We start from the raw sequence: 16,013 nt of genomic DNA on the forward strand, positions 1-16,013 counted from the left end.
GAGTAAACTGCGCATTGTATTTTACAACAGTTATTGTGAACTCAGCCGTCAGTGTTCAGGGGCCAACATGTATAACAACCTCCAGGACATGTGTTCCTTGAGCCCTGCTTCTATTTCCCAAATATTCATGTCTACGTGGACAATATACAACATACTATAACTTTTTTCAAAAGGTGTGCATACGTGTTGAAAACAGTCTCTTTCGGTAATCTTCTAAAAGCGTTTTTGTTAATTTGATTGTAGGAACTGAGGAATGTCCACAGTGAACAGCTCATGGGAATTCGTCGGGAAGAGGAAATGGAAATGTCGGATGATGACAACAGTGACATTCCTAATAAAAAAGTTAGAGTTGACGAATCAGGTAAAGACAATTTCAAGAGTGCTTCAAATCGTGGTCAGTGCAAATGACTGACGTCTTGAGTATTTTGGCGAATAGGGATGCAGAAATTTTGCACTCACCATCCTAAAGTGAGCACCTGAGATGGATTGTGGCTAGTGATCTGGTGTGTCTACTGATGATACCAAGCAGCCATTGATGGACTGCATTTTAATCTGATGCTTGACCAGTATTTCCAGACATTGAGAGAAATAAATATGTGGCATTTAGACCATCACAGGAAACTGAAAAATAGGAATGGGCTTTGACAAACAATTTTAAAATAGCTAGTACACGTTCTTAAAGTTTGTCAGTTTTAACTGAAGCACCATCAGCACGGAGACAGGGTTGTAGTAAAGAGGAAAAAATAGAAAGTCTATCAGAAGACTATGGGGGTCATTACGACCCCGGCGGTTGGCGTTAATATGGCGGTAAGTACCGCCAACAGGCTGGCGGTACTTAATGCCATATTATGACCACTCTGACCGCCACGGCGATAACAGCTGCTGGGCTGGAGATATCCATCTCCAGCCCGGCGGCCGTCATTGTTCTGCCTGCGGGATTATGACTCCGCCTATCGCCATGGTTTTAGTGGCATTCGTAACGCCACAAAAATCATGGCGGTAGGCCATATCAGTGACATGGAATTCCTTCCATGTCACTGATAGCGGTCTCCCCCCTTCCACTACAGTTACCCCCACCTCTCCAGACCCCTTAACCTCCCTTACATTCACGCCCCCTTCACACACACACATGCATACACACACCCATTCCAACATGCTTCCACGCATGCATACATCCATTCACACACACACACATCCGCACACACATTCACACATACACGCATTCACATAACACAACATACACGCACTCAAGGCTCCATACATGCACACAAGCATTTAACAAACAACACACACCCGCATCCACGCACACACAAACATTCACACCCCCCCACACGCACACAACACCCCTCTTCCCTGTTGGAGACCTGACTTACCTGTAGTCCGGGGGTCCTCCGGCAGGAGACAGGATTGGGCGCTGCTACCACCAGCAGCGCCGCCAGGCCGTATTATTTCTCATAATACGGCTGGCAATGGTCTTCTGGCATGGCGCTGCTGGTGGCAGCAGAGCCACCTTACTGCCATCCGCCGGCATGGCCACAGTCAGATTTCTGCCCTTCTTGTGGCAAAAATCCAGCCGTGGTCATAATACGGTGGACGGCTGGTAGCCGTGGCAATGGTCTTTTGGCGCCGGTCGCCGCGGCGCTAGCTGTTTTTTACTACCGAGGTCCAAATGAGGGCATATATACCTTTCGTCATCATGTGAAAACAAAAGGGTACCCAAACCCCTTTCAATCAGTTTACCTACTTTTGTATATGATTCAGCCTGATTCGACCTCTTTGAGGGTTAAACATCTCCTGGCCAGGTCCCACTGTATCTATGTGCCAGGGTTTTCTCAAGTTCTGCGTGATTCCTTCAAGCATGGTATTCTTCTTAAAGTCCAGCAATTGTGTCTGATGCTCCAGCAGAATAGAGTTAGGGTAAAAGATGTATAATAGGATGTCTACTCGAAGCCTACTTTGAGTCAGTCTCATCACTTTTGTACAGGATTCTCTCTGATTTCACCCCGATAAGCATTTGACAATGCTCCTCTGGATCTATGCACAAACATTTTCTCTTGTCTGCGTATATGACTCTTCTTCAAGTGTGATGCACAGCCAGCTAAAAGAATTAGGGCCTGATGCACGTAGGTCAAGTCACAATGCATTTGGTGTTTTTTGCACAACTGCTTTGTGACCCAACCTGACTTTTGTGACTAGCATACTAGTCAGTCAGTCAGAGTGTAAAATCAGAATTCACTGTAAGATGCAAGAACTACAGTACCATTGAAATGTAGAAACCAGAAGTCCTTTGTGACTCCCTGCAAATGACTGTGAGTGCTGGATGGAAGCCTGCGAGAGACAACACACTTCCATTCCCTTGTAATTACTCTATACCATTTTTTGAATCAGCCGTTTTTTTAAAAATGACATTCATTGAATTATGTTTCATTAGCAGAAATTCATAGAGCACTTTGTTGCCATTGGTATGACCCTGTAGTACTCCTGAGCTTGCATATATTGTCCCACTCCGGTATGAAGGATTCCATTACAGATCAGAATGTTTTTTCCTGTTTTAGTAGTTAATGGTGCATGTATGTGTTTGGTGAGTCTACTTTGAGATCTTTATCAATTCAGGTACATGCCATCTGAAGGAAACTGTGTATATTAACCTGGCTTGAGGTGCGTGAATGAGTTAACTGAGATTATGGTGTCTTGTTAAGGTCCGCAGTATCCCTTCCATCCATCTAGCTGCAGTGTTACGGATGTTAGTTTAGTGTTGATTTGGAGAGCAATATTGCTTTATGAAAACTGTATTGGTTTTGTTGTCTGTATAAGGTCAATATGTATGGTACCTCTGAACCATGTTGGATTCATGTGTGTTGTTCTGACTAATACGTGCTGTGTGTGTTGGGATTGTTTGCTATTATGGTTGATATTTTTGTGAGCTTGGTGGTGGCAAACTATATCAAGTATCTGAGGTTTGCTTTATGTGTGACCAGTGTTCTGTCTAATGTTTTCTTTTGGTTGTTGTCTGTAATCGGATTGAAACATGCATTTATGTGCACATCTACTTCTAATTACTAGTCACATCCTTAAGACACTATGCAGGTTATTACAACTTTGGAGGAGGTGTTAATCCGTCCCAAAAGTGACGGTAAAGTGACGGATATACCACCAGCCGTATTACGAGTTCCATAGGATGTAATGGACTCGTAATACGGCTGGTGGTGTATCCGTCACTTTACCGTCACTTTTGGGACGGATTAACACCTCCTCCAAAGTTGTAATAACCCCCTATGTGGGTGATTTATATATAGGGAGATGGCTTGCCTTCCACCATGGGAATGCAATAAATGACTCCTTTCCCATGAAGGAGGGACTATCAACCTAATTTGTAAATGACCGCCAAGCAGGCCGTTATTTAAAAAAGCATTGTCAGAAACCGCCATCATGGCTGTTCCTGTCATTGCATTTTACTCTTTGCTACAGGTAGCACAGACTATTTCTTTTTCTTTACAAAAAGAAAATACTAAAGTAGATTTTCTTTTTGTAATGAAAAAATATAATGCTTCCCTCACCATGGGAGGTTTTACCTGGTGGTAAGAAACAGTAAAAACTGACTACATGTCTGCCCATCTAAATTTTTTTGGGGGGGGACATGTAGCCATTTCTCCAAAGGCCCTTATTCCCCAGGACCATCAGAGAAGTTTGGCCATTGCAGAGAAAGAATAGTTTCTGCCATGGCCAAACTTAAGGTCTGCCTGCATTTAAATCAGGCAGGTGGACCTTCATGTTGGCAGTATGCATACTCCATCGCTGTGGTGATGGAGTATACATAATGCCAAAATATTGATCACCCACTTTATGCCCAAGTGCAGTTTGAGGATGTGTATATTGTTCTGTGTGTTGTTTTTTTATCATGTGTGCTGTTGTGGTCTCATTAATGCACAGTTTATAAAATATCAGAGCTCTGTTGGATGGGTATACGGGGTACTGTTAAATGTGTTATGTTATCTGTTGGTTGTTGCTAGAAGAGCAGTGCTATTGTGAGCATTGTGATAGTCACCTATGAGGTGTGTCCATACTGTGTTGGATGTGTGGCAAGTGTTCTGTCAAATGTTTCATGTCAGATGTAGGATATAAGTCTATAGATGTTTTTATTCAGCCCCCTCGCTCCTTACCTGGACAGGAGTCATGGTCAGGTCTGGCTGTTGCTTAAATCCATTGTTATGGTTGAAGCAGCATCTCCATGAGGACCACTAATATCAGAGACTTGTGTATCTACACATCTCATTCATTTGCTTGGAACCTCAATATCCCTCCCTGATTGAACCCCTCTTCCCAAAGTGACTTGGGACTACTATTAGTGCATTCCTGCTCAATTTCACTGTCTACCTCTAGCATAGAGTTCTGAGATGGCATGTGGTCTCAGGCAGGTCTGAGGGCTGACTACTACTAAATACACTCAAACTAATAAGTGGTAGAACATTGAGCAAGTAAGAAAACAGATGCAGCTGCTGATAATATGAGATCCATTCTAGTGGGACTGGGGACCAATCAGACAGGGAAGCACACTACAGCAGAGATGTGGGATGACAAAAGGCAGTGATAGTAGGCAATAACTTGATTTGGGCAACAAGAAATGGGCAACAGAACTAAAAGTGACATAAATCTGGATGGACTGCACATGTAAGCAACCACTGCACCCCATGCAACATGGAAAGCCCCATCTTTCAGCAGAGGAAGGAGAGAGATGGCAGTCATGCAGGGGTGAGCCACGGACTAGTCATTGTGAAAATGTACAATACACACCTTTGCTAGAGTTATCGTAATTGAGTGGACCTGGTTCATAGCCACCCTGTGAAGACTGGAAACTTGTTATGTTTCCCAGTATAGGAAGACCAAATTGAACTACTTTCAGGCTGTGGAAGAGAGAAACATTTAGCAAATGATTCCTTATCACTGTGGGTGCACCTTTCCAGTCCTGGTTGTTTCTCCCACAGTTTCCCAGTGTGACAGTGCAGCTGGAGTTACCAGAACTACAAGTCCTAGAATTCACTAACAAAATTAGAGAACCCAAAGAATGCATTAGTCACATCAACATCCCACCCGGTGACCTATAGAAAATTAGCCATATACTCCCCACCCCACTTTGACATTAATACAAAATTGCTGCTGGTCTTCAAGGAGTCAGCAAGAGGTTAAAATAAATGTCTCTATGCAAGTGGCATGAATAATCTAGGCAATCTGTAGGCCACAGGTGAGAAAGAAAAGAAATAATTGGTCTTTAGGTCCTCTCCCACTCAAAATGGGCCATATCAAAACAAATATGCCAGGTATACCAAAGTGTAGCAGAAAATTGAGCCGACCCCCAGTTGGACACACTGCTTTGCCACCCACCTATTCTGCATGCCCCTCCTCAACCAGGCCTACAATCCCTCTCCCTAAATTTCCTTGCACTTGCATTGGCTTCTGGATCCTACCCCTAGTCCATACCAGGACCCTCCACAGGCAAAATACCCCAGAAATGGAGCAAACCCTAACAAATGAGCACTGGCTCCCCCTGCTAAATTCCCTGCAGTCTACCTTGTACCAATAGACGGCTCCAACAGGTCCATATAAAAGATCCATCAGGCTCTTCTCACCTTGAATTACTGCACACCATGTGGCCACTTTGGGCTCCCTGGACTATTCTCAGCCCAGCAGGCTCACCAGATACTCTCTCTCCTGCAGCTGTGCTGAATGGGCCCTGCCCTCAATCACACATTGAGGCTGCTCTGGCCCACCAGCCTTCTATGAAAGCTGTAGAGATGGTGGGTACGTAGCCTTTTGTAGGAGTATAATGGAAGCCCTAATGGAAGTAGATTGCACCAGCTGCCCCTGTAGTATTAGAAAAGCCAGAGGATCACTGCAGATTAATAATGGGACCCCTTTGCAGACACTACACTCAGGAATTTCACTTAGGAAGCTGGGAGGCAAAGGAAAATGAGGAAGAAATGTATTAGGCCGGAAGGGAAAATAAAGTGTCAAACACAGATCGACACCACATAGCAAGCCCCTGGTAAACATAAGAAAAGAGTGGTGCCATTGGGAAAGTCTCTGAGGGCAAAAAGCAGATGATCCAAGAGGAGTTGCCCAGTGCAAGTAATGGAGGAGATGAAGCACAACCACCATTACTGAGAGCTTACCCTAGCACACTGTCAAGTGGGAGGGTAAAAAAGGAGTTATTATGTGTTGGTATAGTGTTTTTTAACAGGAGCTTGAGAGCAGAAGAGTGCTGAACCGGGGATGTGGCCCCTGGGAAGATGCAATCATTGTGGGAAGGTGAAGAGTAGACTGATAGGCCAGGGAATGTGCTTCTTGAAGAGGTGTGTCTTCGGCTTTTTTCTGAACTGTAGAGGAGTCATTTCTGATCTGGTGTCAGCAGGGATGCTGTTCCAGACCTTGGGAGTATGAAGATGGAAGTATTGGAAACCTAAGGGAGGTTTTGGAGGGCATTTATAATTTGTAATATGTTAATATCAGAGGTAGTAACTACTACACATATATGAAAATGTGAGCAATGATAAGTGAGCTCTGAAAATATTTATTCCATGGAAGTATATGAGTAAGAACAAATGGATTAACTCCCCATGAATATAGGTTTCTTAAGAATAACATGAATGTCACTTTATGCATAGAATTTTCCAGAATATTTAGAAACACAATTAAATGTATCTATATTTACATTGTGCCCTATTTAATTTGCATGATAGTTTGGAATGAATTATTTTATGCATTATTGAGGAAATCCGGGATTAATGAATATGCTTTAGGATGTTTTTATTTTATCAAGAGTACATGTTCCATAATGCACTTGGTTGGTAGAAGGTAAAAAAAACTGTAAAAAAAACTGTAGAAGAGAGACATTGAAAAAACACTCACATACTGTGAGCAGGACTGAGAGGTCGAAACGCGTAGGTGGTGTTGTTTGATGAAGTACACACTTGGATGAAGCAACAAACTCTACTGGAGTGCAATGATACAATTGGTTTGCAGTTGTTTGTTCTGGAGATTGTAGAGGAATGGTCCTTTCCTCATGTGTGCACTCGTGAATATGCGCGCTAAAATGTGGACCGTTTGATGTATATATTCGAAATACCCCAAACCCTCAGTAATTCGAATTATATATCTAAATAAAATAATTCATGAGAAGAACAAAATACAATACTTTCAATATTGATTTTTTAGTTAGAAATGCAATAACTATATAACTACCATCGATATCTGCTTCTTTGATATTTTCATATACCCAATAATATTACAATGATACTATGGTCACTCAATATTTTGGAGTCGATATTCAGCATCCATACTAATGGTGATCTTGTAGTAAGAAGCTCTACTGTGAGGATGAGGGTAGAGAAATGCCTTTTGAGTAGGGTGATGTTATCCAGGAGTTTTTGTTTTTTAGGGTCGAGTCTGCGTAGCATGTGCTTGCGCATGCGTATCGCTTGCGAGATGCTGTAGTAGTTAGAAAAGGGCTTGGAGCCCCGTCCATGTCACGTCAGTGTCTTTCATTGGTTCGTGGGCTTGCCTTTTAAAATCTGCTTGCTTTCATTAGTGGAAGGCATGCATACGTCATGCCTTTTCCAGTGGTTAGCCCTCCTCCAGCGCAGCAACCAAGTACTGAAAACATACGAGGCTCGCTGTTTTCCGTCCAGTTTGTAGACTACATTTTCTCTTTTTTCGCAGCACGATCTCGCTTCTTTAGCAGCTTGATCGTGCTCATTTTTTTACATTTAATGAGGCAAGAAAAGTCCAGTTGGGAGTTTACAACTGCTAATAGTTCTAACTCTGAGAAATGTGAGACCCGTTGCATTGCAAATGCTAGTTTCCATTACTTCTCCTGTTTTCAAGTAGTACATTTATTTTGTTACACTCTTGCATGTATCAAGGCACTAAGGGCTTTGGCTTGGTGAATCCAGTTTTCAGTCAACCACAGTGTTCACCTTGAGTTCTCATAGTAGTTTTGTAGATGTCCGGGAGAGTCTGCAGTGGAAAGTGTTCTGGTAGGTAGTTTAGTTCTTCTTGGGTATTTTCCAGATAGAAGTCTTTGATGGAGATGAAGGTTACTAGTTCCTCTTTACAGTTGTCCTTGATGCTGAAGTGTAGAATATGGGATGGTGAAGTCATCAGTCCAGTCAATGGCTATTGGTGTGTGTCAGTGGATAATAGGGGTGCTGATAGGATGAGGTCCAGTCTGTTGCCTTTGACGTGGGTTGGGTTATTGATGAGTTATGTTATTTCATTTTGTTGAAAAGTGTGTAAAAGGCGTTATCAATGCATTTCATGTTGGAATAGCCAGGGAGATTGAAATCTTGATGAATGTTTTGTGTGTGTCTGTTCATCAAGGTAGGAGAAGAGGTGATGGTGTGTGAGATTCGTTTCTAAGATTGGTGGTCAACCAATGATGCCAACTCTTGTAGAGATTGTTAGTGGGGAATGCAGAAATAACACTTCCTATAGGGACGGCTGCTGGAAAATGAGGTCTGCTTGCCTAACTGCTTCTGCTGAGATGGATAGTAGGAAATGCAATAATGTCACTTTAGATAAAATTGGATGCTGAAAAATTGTTGACACCAGGGGTCCAGTCAACTCAGGCCGACAGTAAAAGGTGCGGTGGTTGCTTTAGGTGTCGGCTTTCTCCCACCTCAGAGGATGTGGAAGAGGTTGCCTGTTTGCACAGGCTGCAGGTGACTTTAGGGAGTACAGGACGGGTGAAACCACAATGGACTTGAACTCTGGACAGCTGGGGGACCTTGCTGGCACCGGAGGTCCACTCCCACTCGGGTCGGTGATGGCAGGTGCAGTGGTGACTGCAGATGTCAGGTCTTTGTGGTTCCGGATGCTGCAGAGTCTGTTCCTTAGAGTTGGTTGGAGAGCATGTTTGCTGCTCATGGGAGACCTGAGTCTTTTTCTAAGGCAGGCAGCCCTCCCAGGTTTCTGGAGATTCAGCTGCATGATGAGGCGTCTTTTGGTGCAGTGTCTGTTGAGGAGTGCGGACAGGCCGGCGGGGTTAGTACGATATCAGATGCTTCTTCTCCTCTTCTGCAGGTACATTTCTTCTTTGTCCTTTTCTTCTTAAGCCATCAGATTCTCAGTTCAGGGGTTGAGGGGTGCCACCTAAACACTCAATTTAGGGGTGTTACAGGTAGTGCCAGATGGCAGCCAATGGGTGTCCCACCGTTAGGGTGACTACACTCTTTCTATTACCACTTCCTTTGGGAAGTGGGCATAACCCTGATGCTAGTGGCCTAATTAAACAAAGATGGAGGAGTTTAAAAAGTGGTGTCCATTTCAGCTCATCCACCTTAGTGGTGGGACTTGCATGAAGTGGGCACACCACCTAATCTTCCCAATTTTCCCACCTGTCTTGCCTCCAAAAGTGGGGTTAGGATAAGGGGGAGGGGCATCTCTGCCATTTGGAGAGACCTGGGTTGAATTACAAAGGCGGCTAGGCCTTTGAAGCTTCCCACCCTGGAATGTCCATCCTGCCTGGAGGAGATGTCAACACCCCTGTGCAGGCTTTTGTTTCTGGACCCTGAGAGCGCTGGCTCTCACCTTAGGGAGTCAGTAACATGGCTGAGCTGGTTAGGACCAGTCATTTAACACACTAGCAGTTGGTAGGTTTTCAGGGGGCACTTCTAAGGTGCCCTGTGGGGCATGTATTGGTGAATCCAACACTGGCATCGGTGTGTGTTCACCAATACAAGATGTTTGATACCAAACATCCCTAGCTTCAGTGAAGCCATCATGTAGCTGAGGAACTCGAAGTGACCAGTGTCCACCACATGTTTTTAAAATGGCTTCCCTGGTCACTTGCTATGTCTGAGAATCGACAAACCACTCACACATATAGTGTGTGGCACTTCCTTTATCCTTAGCCTTAAGCTCTTTATTTCACAAAATCTCTACTGTTGTGACCCTTCCTACTCTGTAATTCCCAGAAATCTCAAAGATGTGGATGAGGTGGGCTCACTCATGTAGCGTAACTATAATCAACAAAGACATAGCAGGGGCAAATCTGCTCATGCAGATATGCCCTTACATGTAATATAATGCACCCTGACTTAGAGATGTAAGGCCTGCTAGAGGTCTGACGTACATGTATTACATGCAGTGTTAGGGGACATGGCATGTAACATGTTGTGTTTTCACTTTTGTCTACACGCAGCCTGCAACTGCAGCCTGCCCTGTGCTTGATGAGGGGTCCCTTAGGATGGCACAATTTGTGCTGCAGCCCTTAGGGGCCCTCTTTAGTATCCCGGGCCCTAGGTACCAGGGGTACTATTTACTAGGGACTTACAAAGGGTGCTAAAGGTTTTGCCAATTGAGGGAAACAACTGTGCAGTTTTAGGGGGAAAAGCTCTGGCACTAGGGACCTGGTTACCAAGAACCAAGTGCACTTTCAGTCGCAATTACATCAGATACCAGGCAAAAGGTGGGGGCTAACTATGCCAAAAAGGATGCTTTCCTACAATTTATATCAAACTCTCCATTGGAGTCTTAAATATTTCAAGGTAATATGTATTATGCTCTGGCATTTTTGAGAATTTCATAAGGTGACTTAGGGCCTGATTACAACTTTGAAGGAGGTGTTAATCCGTCCCAAAAGTGACGGTAAAGTGACGGATATACCACTAGCCGTATTACGAGTCCATTATATCCTATGGAACAGCAGCAGGTGGTAAAGACCGCTGCATTACAAGTTGTGGGGTTTGGCGAAAGCCAAACCTCCACATCGCTGGCTGACCCGCTGGTGCGGACACAGCCGGTGGTGAGCACCTCCAGCCGGTGGCAGGCCTCAGCCTGCCGGACGGATTACAAGGCTGCAGACCACCAGGGTTTCCGTGGCACCCAGCGTACCAGGCGACAGGAATCCCCATTCCTGTCGCCGGCACACACACCCCCACACGTCCACACACATGCATACATGCACCCTCACACGTCCTCACACATGCACACATGCACCCTCACTCCTCCTCACAAAGTGGGGGGGAGTCAGTAAAGCATTCTGATCTCACCCTTCTCCATGATGTGACTGGAAAGGGTGTGGAAAACTGCTTTTGATTGATATGCTGCTTTGTACAGCCTGGGTGTGAGAGTACAACGCAGGAGGCTGTTTTCCACTGTGCCGCTTGAAGGAGGAGGAGACAAGGACATGACAACAGCTTACCTGAGGTAAAATACAAAAGGTTAGCTCTGCTATCATTGTAGTGCAGCGTCAGCCACACATTCTGAAATGTGCAGTGTGACTCCTGAAACTACCTGACCCTAATGGCCCTAAATGCGTCCCGCATTTTTGTTGGAAAACATACAATTTTTTTATTCTACTTAATTTAGAGTAAATATATTTTTTACAAAACGAAGATATAAGAAGGGCAGGAGGCAGAACCTCAGTTCCCTTATACAGGAACCGCAATAACCATAAAAAGTGGTATATAGTAGGGAAAACATTTCTATAACTAATTCTAACAGTTAAAACGTAAATTAATCACTGGAAATTGCCTACATTTCTTCGGGCGGGAAATTTATTAAGTCTGTTTCTGTCACTCAATGTCCCTCACCTCAAAATACTATCACCTAAAGTTGGAGTCAATCATGAAGGATTACAAACTAACAATACATACAAGACAAATAACATATATCACATCTCTTCACAGAACAAACACCATGCCAGAATGCTGGCCACGCAATACAATATGGTAGGAAAAACTGCCTGACTTCAATCTTTGAAAATGTTTCTCACATTGTGGCTGTAAGTCCTGCTGTGAAAGCACACTCCACAAAAGAGGTAATTGCACAAAGACACACAAAAAGAGGACACACTTGTCCGCTGTTACTAAGTGTGGGTCTCATATATTCTTTAAGACTTACTCCTGAGCCCAAGAACTCCTCCAGAAAACGTTTTGATGCATTTCGGCTTTTGACGAGCATGGGCCTCCTCAGGACATTGGAAAAGAGCAGCACCTCTGCCTGAAAAGGCACCTGAAGGGAAAGGTACCTCATAAAAAATAAATAAAATGTATAAGTCACAGGGACACGTCTGGGATAGCAGTGCAAACGACTGATTTCGATAAATGTATCTGAAATTTGCTTTACATTCAACTACTGAGTTTGAAAAACAGGTTAATCATAGATGTTTTATAAACTATGCATCTGGGTATAGTTAGGGAATTTTTTATTTCATTTCATTAACTTTATTTGAGCTGTGTGTACTTTAAATAATTTACCAACTTTGAAAATTATGTGATAATGAAATTAGAAGAGTTGGTTTGATACTGTGAGAATACTACCCACAGCACCACAGTGTGGCATAAATAATGTTCATAAATATTGTTAACAAAAATATTGCCCCACTTATTATAAGTTTTCTATTAATAAATGAAATGGGAGATGGTGCTCTAATTGATATTTCGAGCACAATATGATAACAGCCGATATTCTGTCAATCATAGTGTGGTACCATACTGGTTTATTGTGTCTCTTCTCCTATCAGTGTGAAGTTACTGACACTTCTGTCAATGTTTTGAAGGTATTAAAGATGTGTTGTAGACTCTGAACTGTCTATAAACATTTTTGGTACTACCCATATTCTAACAATTTCGTTCTAGATATTTGCAGCAACACCCGTATTACTGAGACTTTTTGGAAGTGGTTTCTAGAACATTTCGTTAGTCAAAAATATTAACATTTCTTCCAAACAAAAAGGCCAGAGGGCAGAGGCGGACAGTGAGCGAGCCTGACCAGCTATAATGGGGCTTGGTGGGTTTTCCCCCACCCTCCTAGATCCTTTGGAGAAAATGGCAAAAACGTTACATTCTACAAAACATTTGTCATTATATATTCAATTGTATTAGTTTTTAAAGCATGTTAAACGATGACTTTACAGTGCACCAGGATACAGCAATCTTTATTGGGGCTCTTCAAGGATTCACTATCACCCTCTAACAGTGCCTCTCATCTCTACCTAGCCCCTCTCCCACATTTATTTCATTTGTTTTATAGTGCCTCTCTTGCCAGTGTAGGGTGTTGAAGAACTTACAGAGTCGTAGAATCACACCTGTGTAAATCAATGTATAGAACATTTTAAGAAGGATTCACATGTCATCCATACTGGTAGGCATTTTTTAAGAGTGCTTGGTCTGGGGAAACATATCTGAGTATTCAGAACGTTAACACAGTGGTTAGGGTTGACTTTACTAACAACAATTTATTTCTACAAAAACAAACCCTTTTTAGTAAATGTAGGATAATGATAGGCGGGGAAAAAACATAACTTTCTAACCGTACCATGCAGTTTGCAAGCAGCTCTTTGATGTCAGTTCTTAGCTCACTGTGATAGATTATGATTGTAACTTATGAACTGCACAGTAATAAAAGGAGCTCTGTGACAAACGCAGTATCCCACTGAGCATGGTTCATAAAATACACAGGGGCATATTTACAAGGAACTGGCGTGTCAGCTCCGATGCATCAGTTTCCTTGCGTGGCCCTGTGCCCCCCTAACAACACCATGGTGGCCCTGTATTTACAATACAACGCACCATGGCACATGTTAGCACAATAGTGTAAGCAAAGATTGGGGAGGCCCGTAGAAAATAGCCAAGCGTCAATTTAACACTTGCCCTGGGTAGGTGTTGAAAAATTACGCTAGAATGGCGCAGTGAAATCTTGTACATTTCACTGTGCCATTTTTTTGTGCCTCCCTGTGGGGGAACGCCCCATTGCATACATAATACCTGGCACAGGTATAATGTGATGCAAGGGTTTACAAAGTGGCGCAATGCTAGCATTGCACCACTTTGTAGACATGGTGCATGGTGAGGGCCTGTTTAGAGCCGTAGCATTTTCAAAAATGATGCCAAGGCCAGCACTATGTGATGCAAGGGGCTTGAAAATGTGCACCATAAAATACTGCTCTGTGATCTGCATGGTACACGTTCTTTGCAGCAGGCATATTAACAATGTACACTACCTTAGATGAGTTAAACCTGCCACTAGGCAAATCCTGTACATTAATTACCAGAGTTATCTTGGCGCTTTTATTGTTGCCTGAAAACTGTTGGATATACAAGTAGCTCTGCAGTCCTTTTAAAACTGCTGCACTACTACAAAACCATCCCCCAGAAACAAAAGCGCCCCCCTACCCTTCCAGGCTCCCAGGGAAATGCCTGATGCCCGGTAAGGCCTGTCCATCCTTGACAGTGGCCCTAATTCACATTATTTTCCACATCTAAGTGGGCAGATATAGAAACTGATCTTTGAGCAAGGGTACGTTTACCACACTGACAGAACTAGTCAGCAGATATTTGCACCCCAAATTGGATGTACTTATAAGGTGAAATAGCCATTTTGTAGATTGTCCAAAAATTGAAAAAATGCTGTATTTCTTGGTAGTTGCTCAATAAATAGTTGGTTTACACACCCAAACTTGTAAGTATGTGGTATTCACAAATGTTTTGCTTGTCTTTGTACATGGTTACAATGTTACCTATACAAAGTGCAAGAGTAAATTGCTTACTGGGTGTGAAAATAATGGGTAGACCCTCATATTTCATGGTGGTTTTGGGCTAAGGATTTCTGCAGAAGGAATATATTTGTCTCCTAGGGGAAAAAATAGTGTTTTTCTTTAAGTATGCTTTTGTGCATTTCGGCATACATATTCCAACTGACTGTCCGCCAAATATACAATTTTGGGGCTGCATAGGAGACCGTCAGTGTAGATGGAAATATTCAGTTTCCCTACATGTACCTTGTGCTTCCAATGGGATTCTGTGAATCCCTCAATCTCAGCAAGAACAAGCAAATAGTAAATATTAATCTAAGATACACCGATGTGTGTACACATGTCAGTGAATTGAGCATATTGTGATGGTTTTGTAATCAATGGATGAATCTGCAGTTTGCAATAAACAAAAATAGCGAGTGCCCTAATTTTCCCACAAGGTCTAGAAGGCAATCTCCCCGGGTAGTTGCAATACAAAAATTATCTTACTGTATAAGCATCAGAGTACTACCCAGCAACACGATTTATTTCATCAAAACAGCAGTGCTGGACTCAGAGGCGCCAAGCCACTGTAAGAACCAGCAGGGTTTTAACCTGACCTGCGTCTATCAGCCTTGATTCCTGCTCGCAAGCAAATGACTGCTTTGGTCCAACTGTGCTTTGTTCCTTGAACCTGTTAACCTATATCAATAGCTCACAGCTTCTTCTTTCACACAATTGATCCTGCTTGAAAATCAATGTCCATTTATCTTGCTCGGACCTCGTGTGCAGAATCAGATGTAAGAGACAAAATGCATTATTTGCCTGTAACATCGGGCCCGTGCGCTGCTTAATTCTTTCAGCTTGAAAGGAGTGTGTACATCCTTTGTATATTGACCCTTAGCTACGTCTTCGTCTTTGGGTGCATGGTGTTCAGTGCTGAGCACGCTGAGTGAAGAAATCAGGAGCACAATGTGGCAGAATGCAAAAATGGTAGGACCCCTCTAAAATGCGGAGGAAGGGAAATCCCACAAACTGTACTTAGGATTTCTGCCCCATGTACGTACAAAGAGTTTTTGCTCAGAGGGCACTCTAAAATAGAATGTGTGATGCACCGCAGATGACCAGCTTACGCCCCTGGTTAAAATTATTTGAAAAGTTAAGAAAAATTGTGGCTTCAGTACCCCTCCTTCCCCCTCGTTTTGTTCTAAATTACTTATTGTTTTTTGTGAAAGTGGAGGGCAAAAAGAGAACTGAAGAAAAATACTTTCTAAGGTAAACAATCTGTTCTCATGAAGCAAGCAGGGCCTATGATAAAATGTACTTTGTTACTGATTTAAATGTATTGCACTTAAACGTGCAACGAAAAATAGTCACTATTCATTAATTTCCTACCTATGTCAACATAAGTAAGACATAGTTTACACCAATTACACCCAAGTAGAAATCATCAACTGAAAGATGCACATCAGAAACTGTGAAAGGTTGTTGGCACAGGGTGGTG

The 16,013-nt window shown here is 43.0% G+C and overlaps 1 protein-coding gene across 2 annotated transcripts in view; it reads left to right on the forward strand.

Annotated features, from left to right (window-relative positions):
- The window catches only part of ENOX1 (ecto-NOX disulfide-thiol exchanger 1), a 2,146,160-nt gene that overhangs the window by 1,890,830 nt on the left and 239,317 nt on the right, over positions 1–16,013 (forward strand). For both annotated transcript variants that reach the window (XM_069205418.1, XM_069205419.1), the window contains one exon: positions 244–361. In XM_069205418.1, coding sequence (XP_069061519.1) covers positions 244–361 — 118 coding nt within the window. The remainder of the gene's footprint in view (positions 1–243; positions 362–16,013) is intronic.

This window comes from Pleurodeles waltl, chromosome 8 (genome assembly GCF_031143425.1).
Source record: "Pleurodeles waltl isolate 20211129_DDA chromosome 8, aPleWal1.hap1.20221129, whole genome shotgun sequence".
Lineage (NCBI taxonomy): Eukaryota > Metazoa > Chordata > Amphibia > Caudata > Salamandridae > Pleurodeles > Pleurodeles waltl.